The sequence below is a fragment of the Papilio polytes genome, unplaced genomic scaffold (genome assembly GCF_000836215.1).
Source record: "Papilio polytes unplaced genomic scaffold, Ppol_1.0 DF822178.1, whole genome shotgun sequence".
NCBI classification, from domain to species: domain Eukaryota; kingdom Metazoa; phylum Arthropoda; class Insecta; order Lepidoptera; family Papilionidae; genus Papilio; species Papilio polytes.
This window is the reverse complement of record NW_013527026.1, coordinates 4,343,249-4,350,139: the sequence shown is the minus strand read 5'-3', so window position 1 is coordinate 4,350,139 and position 6,891 is coordinate 4,343,249. Positions and strand designations below refer to the sequence as shown.

Genomic DNA, 6,891 nt, shown 5'->3' with positions numbered 1-6,891 from the left:
AATTAAGAGGGCCAATAGTAAATTTTTTTAATCCAAATGTTTTTGTCAAAATGAAGTTCATTTTATTATGAAAAACAGAAAAATCGTCTTAGAATTATTATGTGGGTCACTAAGAGTATGAGAAACTTAATATTTTGTTTTTTTTTTTTTCAGTTGAAATCCATAACGTGATGCAACACAAAACGACAAATAGAGATATATTCGAACGTGATTATCAAAATATAACAGGGAAATGGCAACATTTGGACAATGAGAAAGTTGCCAGTATAGCGGAGAAGTTTCTAGAAGTTACTTTAAAGATGTTGAATGTGCTGGTGCATCTGATAGAGGAGGTTAACCCTAATGTGCATTTAAATAAGAGTGGTATTGCCTTGCCTGGCAGCCCTGTGCGGAGAAAGACCCAAGGTAAGTTCTTTTAAGTGTTTTAACTTGATTTTTATAATAACTTAACTATGATATGTCTTAACATTAATAATTTTCACCTAAGAAAGTCTAATACAATTAAAATTCATGTTAATGTAGGTAACTTGTTTAGAAATTATAGCAAAATAGGAATAACCCTTTTTTACTAGCTTTTGCCCGCGATTCTGTCCGCATAGAATTAAAGAAAACAAAAGCAAGTAACTTATGTGTCCTTTCAGACTATCCTCTACAGCAGTACTAAATTTAATCAAAGTTCGTTCAGCTGTTTAGGCGTCAAACTAACAAACTTCCATCCATCCAAACTTTCACATAATATTAGTAAACTAGGTGTTCATACGTGTATCATCCGCATTAAATTATAAAATTTCATTTTATTGTTCACATTTGTCAATTTATCAATTGAAAATGTCAAAATGACATGACATTACAAACCATGGCAATCTTGCTTCCTTCATGTTGGCAGCAACTTATGGTCTCTTTCCCACATTAGGGTTTTATCCAAAATATTTACCGTGAAAATATATAGCCTAAAGCATGACGTAAGTGTAGGGCTTTTTATTAAAAAGATAATTATTCAAAAATATGCTGTAATTGCTGACATCTTAGGCAACAAAGAAGTGTGTGTTTACGCTTTATTAGAATAGTATATATTAGTTAAGATTTTTTTTTTTTTACAGATCCAATCCAAAGACGAGGAAGTACAGTATCCCAGGATAGTGACGATAAAGGTTCCCTAAAGAAGAAAGTACCGACGCCCGCTACCAGCTTAAAGGCTAATTTCTCCGGACATTTCTATACAGAACCCTTTTATATGAAGCTGTATGAGAATTTGAGAGCTATGTACTCTAATCATAAGGTTGGTTTTACTTTGATAGTTTCAGTAATTGATTTTAAACTAAGACTAAGGGCCTGTCCCACCAAATTGTAAATAGTCTGATAGTCCAACGTGTAAAATATGTGATGGAAATATCGGTTTTGTTCCCTTATCTGACAGTGACGTCATTTTTAAGCTATCTGAGACTATCAGCCAGTGGTGGGACAGGGCCTTAATCTTAACGTGTGATTAATATTTTTTGATACAAATCTTTGTGCATACTAAAAATGTATTGAAATTATTGATTTTGTGACTGTTTTTTTTTTTTTTTTAATTTAGGTGTAGCTTTTCTCTGTTTAATTGCTAATGTAAATTTTTTTGTGGTCTCTGTTTACCCTTTAAGACAGATGGAAATATAAATGATTTAGCTTTTTAAAAAATTCTGTAATTTTTTTTTCAGATAAATCTAGATCCAAAAGGCAGTATATTTTATGAATTCCTAGCTACAGTACTGAACTGTTTAGCGATTCAACTAGAATTGGCAACAGAGAAGGAGTTCGGTTACGTTACTGAAGAGATATTGTATTATCTAAAAGTTATTATGCCTTTCTGTCCAAATAAAACTGTTTATTGCATAACGCAATTATTAAAATGTCTCTTCGGTACAAATATGATCAACCAATACAATGATTTTATGAGTATTGCTGATAACGAGATGTTACCAGTTAAAACCAGTTTTTACCGGAATGTGATGTTGGTAAATCCAGTTTCATGCAGAGAAGATTCTGGAAGAAGTAGTATTTGTTCGAATACGAGTCAGAAATTGTCTCTGGATACGAAAAATCCGAAAATGATGGAAGAAAGACAGATGTTGATAGCTTTGGAGAATTTTTCCAAGAATAAAACAGATAGGAAATGGAGTACAAATAAAAAAGAATTGGAAAGATATATACGGTTGTTTGAACCGGTTGTAATACAAGCATTGAAGGTGAGAATTTTATTTCTATATAGATTTGAAGATAAGAGTATATATTTCGTTTATACGTAAATAAAAATTAACAATATTACTATAATCTAGGTACCAAGTACTGGTTAGCAAGAATATGTTTGTTTTTGTGGGTTTCATTTACCCAATTACTTTACGAGCGTTGTTATATTATTTCCAGAGCTACACGATGCAGAACGACATCCCGCTCCAGCGTGCGGTACTGGCGCTGTTAGACCAGCTACTGGCATTGCGTGTTAACTACTGCATGCTGGACAGTGACCAGGTCTTCATTGGCTTCTTAATGAAACAACTGGATTTGGTGGAGCAGCATGAGATACCGTATGTTTTGTCCGATAGATGGCGTTGTTACTAATTATTTCAATGTGCTATTCGATAGATGGCGTTGTTTTTAATTAAAAAAAATATATATGGGTTAATTATGTATGTATTCTAAAGTAGAAATCTGTTTACATTGAGTAGGCTAGTTATTATTAGGTTTTTAAATTCTGCGCGGAAGAAGTCAAGCAAAAGCTAGTCGCTTACATTTTAGAATTTGGTGTTTTTGTGGTTTTCAATAGATGGCGTTGAACGCAGCAAGAGTTGCGATAAAAATATAGTTAAATTTACAGAAATTGCTGTGAACTGGTGAATAGCATATTGCTATTTTTGGTACAACTGTCTTCATCGAAACATCACACGAAACAACTTATAGAGATACCAAAGGTATACGTTGTTCTAATGAATGCACCTTTTTTATTTCATTTTTAAATTTTTATAATGATTTTTGTTATTACAGCTGATACAGTTATGCGATGGGTTGATGGCATCCGGAGCACACGCGGAATGTATCGCAGGACTAGAGCCAGTTGCCGTTAGAGTTTTTAGTAATATGGGAGGTAATTAACTTTTATATCTACTGTTTAACTGATATCATATACACATTCTTAGAGCAGGCGCACTACTTTGACTAAACTATCGCACAACAGTTGTGCGATTGTCGATTGTTTCTCAGCATTCAACTGTTTAGTTGCACAACTAAAAATCCAGTGTGTGCACCTACATAAGCTTATAGGAATCAATCAAGGAGTTTGGATGGATGGATGTTACTACTTATCCCCAAACGAACTTGATGCCTTACATGTAGAAGGTCACGTAGTCAATTCGTTATCTTTTTAAATACAGCGCGGATGAGGTTTATAGCAAAAGCTAGTCTGGTCATAATTTTATAATTAATGTATCTTATTAAATTATTAACATCGTAAATGTATCAAGTCCAGCAAGATTTTAAACAAAATTCGGTATATTACAGACCATTTTATTATCTATCGATTAAGCATATTTGACCTGGTTTAAGCATATAACACAGTAGCAGCGAGACGATTAAAAGATTTAAAAAGCGATATTTTATGATACAGCAGGCAGCAGCGTGCTCGGCCGCACTCAGCAGCAAGAGGCACAAGCCACGAGGGAAGTTCTCTTCTACATGCTGCAGAAGACTATGCATCAACCCAAAGTAAGTTGTACACAAACTTAGATATGGTCCTAAGAAACTTATATATGGTCCAAAGCAATCTATCTGAAGTGCAAAGAAACTTATGTATGGCCCAAATATACTTAGCTTCTGTCTAAAGAAACTAGTATGTGGTCCAATTAAACTAATCTATGGTCCAATTAAACTTTTATGTAGCACTAAAAACTAAATTATGGTCCAAAGATTTTTATGTGGTCTTAAGCAACTAATATATGGTCCAAAGTAACTTATTTATGGCTAAAGATCACAATGTCTTGTTAATAGAGTTACTACTGATCAAATACATGTTTTTATTTTTTAATTTCCATCCAGGTTCTAGATCTCGTATCCTGCGTCCTATCTCTATCCCAGGACCATCCGGAGAGTTACTACAGATGGTCAGAGCTGGCGAGTGACACATTACTCAATTTACTGACACAGAGGAGCATAGAACTTGACAGTTGTGACGCTGTCAGCTCTTTAGAGAGGCTTCTTGACTCTGTGTACAAAGATGTGTTGTTAGAGCAGAGCAGAGTTGAAGTTCTTTTAAAGATACTGTTTAAAGCACCACCGGATCAGGTAATTTTTGTAATAATTATGGTGTGAATTTATTTTTTAGTGATGTGAATTTATGTTTTAGTGGTGTGAATTTATTTTTTAGTGATGTGAATTTATGTTTTAGTGATGTGAATTTATGTTTTAGTGGTGTGAATTTATTTTTTAGTGATGTGAATTTAGGTTTTAGTGATGTGAATTTATGTTTTAGTGATGTGAATTTATGTTTTAGCGATGAGAAAGTAATGTTTTAGTGGTGTGAATTTATGTTTTAATGGTGTAATTCTACATTTTAATAGTTTAATTATCTGGTTTTAAATGGTTATCAGTTATTAGATGGTTTTCGGCTATAAAATTGTGTTTTTATTTTCAGGCAACAACACCACGGAAGCTGAAATTACGATATCTATCGATAATAATGATATTACTTCGAAAAGTTCTAGTTTTGATACCGGAGAGTGAAATTTTATTATCAATAAATTATTTAAAATCGACATTTATATCACCACAGTCGATATTTTTCAACGCAAAGCTAGATATTGATCCGTTAAATGTTCAAAATATCAATGAAAATTGTGCAAACCTTTCACCAGATGTGGTCTTAGTGAGGTTTCTCTTTAAAACTCTGACGTTTGCGATCTTAGAGATGGACGATTGTCAAACGAATTTAGACTTTAATCGTGATGGAAATAAGGATGAATTGCTTTATTCTGTTTGTGTGAATATTATAGTACATGTGAAGCATATGCTGCATTTGACAGGTGAGTGTTGTCGGATTTCTTTTAATCTAGCTATCTCTTTCACTCTAGCTAAGTTAATCATTTAATATTGTTTTTAAAGTCAATTATTACTTGAAGTGTTTTTTAATCTGATTTTTTTACTGGGAAAGAAATATTATATCTATTTCCTGATAGTAGAATGACATTCTTTGTAATATAAGGTGACAAACGAGCAAGCGGTCATTTGATCTCGCTAAAACATCGAAACGACCGCTGCCCTTAGATATATGCAAAAGCAGATTCGTTGTTTAGAAAAATAGATGGAGAAGGTGACACAGAAAGTGGACATTTCCCTTTTGCATTTCCACTCCCTTAAATTCCAATTCCACCTATCTATTCTTTCCTCAAAAGAAAAGGGAAGGGAACATTCGATTAGTAATATAGCTTTAAGAAAACTAAAAATTGTATGGACTTAACATTCGATAATTTACGTTACATAATTACTTTTATAAGTTGACTAGCTTTCGCCCGCGACTCCGTCCGCGTGGATTAAAAAAAAACAAAAGTAGCCTATGTGTTCTTCCAGACTATCCTCTACATCTGTACCAAATTTAATCGAAATCCGTTTAGCCGTTTTGGCTACAAACTCTTACAAACATCCATCCATCTAAACTTTCGCATTTATATTATTATATAGTATTAATAGGTCCTAAACATTAGTAATAATAAAATGTAGCCTAAGTTATTCACAGATAAATTACCTTTCTGATGGTGAAAAATTTTTTAAAATCGGTACAGTGGTTTTTGAGTTATTTTAATACATACAAAAATACAAAGTTTTCCTCTTTATAATAATAGTATATAAAGTATGATTGTACTAACAAAATCTAATAAAAAGTTACTTTATCTAATTAGGAAAGAGAGAAATATCGCTTTCTCTTTTCATAACAGCGTATTTTTTCAGATGGCTGTTTATTCCCATTAACAGCTAAAACGGCACAGAATATATTACACAATGAACAAAGCGGACTGAATACTGGTCTTTACAGTCCCGAGGAGAATATTCCACTCGACCATCTTAACTTGATCTGTCTGAAGTTCGCTCACAGACTGCCGCTGCTCACCCTGCATTGGTCGCATCTATTGATACGGTGAGTGTGTGAATTGAAGTTTGTTTGTTTATAAGATACTAACTTCATCCCGTGACTCCGTCCGCGTGAAATTTAAAAATAGTCAGTAGCCTATGTGTTCTTCCACTATGTTCTACACCTATTATAAATTTCATCAAGATCCGTTCAGTTTAGGCTACAATCTAACAAACATCCATCAAAAATATCGATAAGTAAGATAGGTTTATCCGGTGACTTCGTCCGGGTGTAATAAAAAACCTTGTTATTCATTCATACGTCCAATCACTCGCATTTATTATTTTTAACATATTTAAAGTTATAAGTCACTAAGAAACTGCGTCTTGTAAATCGATATCGTATTTAAATATTAAGATAGTTGGGGCCGACAGTACAGGAGGAGGGTTGTTCAAAAGAGGGGTTTTTTTGATTTTTTTTAACTGTAAAATGCATGTAAAAGTCTACAATATCTTTAGGAGGTCGGGGGCGGGGCTATAATTGCTCCTCCTACCTCCCCCTTGCGACGCCAGTATTAACATTAATATAATAATTAAATTATTTAATATCATATTTATTTTAATTATTGTTGCTATCTTTAGATCGGTTAAATTTGAATTACTAGAAAAAACCTAAAAATAGGAATAAAGTTTAACATGAATTGTGTGTTATTTTCAGGTTGAATTTCCTATCTGAGAAGTATTGGCATAAGTTAATGATAGGGTGCGGCGTGGGCGGGGCGGGGGGCGGGGCGCTGC

The 6,891-nt window shown here is 33.4% G+C and overlaps 1 protein-coding gene across 1 annotated transcript in view; it reads left to right on the top strand.

The window, feature by feature from the left end:
* Positions 1–6,891, top strand: part of LOC106106438 (huntingtin) — a 35,035-nt gene that overhangs the window by 14,444 nt on the left and 13,700 nt on the right. The window contains exons 17-28 of the mRNA XM_013287017.1: positions 10–17; positions 115–405; positions 1,101–1,279; positions 1,698–2,225; positions 2,404–2,564; positions 2,855–2,948; positions 3,022–3,121; positions 3,644–3,738; positions 4,069–4,314; positions 4,664–5,051; positions 5,974–6,160; positions 6,812–6,884. Of these exons, the coding sequence (XP_013142471.1) occupies positions 10–17; positions 115–405; positions 1,101–1,279; positions 1,698–2,225; positions 2,404–2,564; positions 2,855–2,948; positions 3,022–3,121; positions 3,644–3,738; positions 4,069–4,314; positions 4,664–5,051; positions 5,974–6,160; positions 6,812–6,884 (2,350 nt within the window). The remainder of the gene's footprint in view (positions 1–9; positions 18–114; positions 406–1,100; positions 1,280–1,697; positions 2,226–2,403; positions 2,565–2,854; positions 2,949–3,021; positions 3,122–3,643; positions 3,739–4,068; positions 4,315–4,663; positions 5,052–5,973; positions 6,161–6,811; positions 6,885–6,891) is intronic.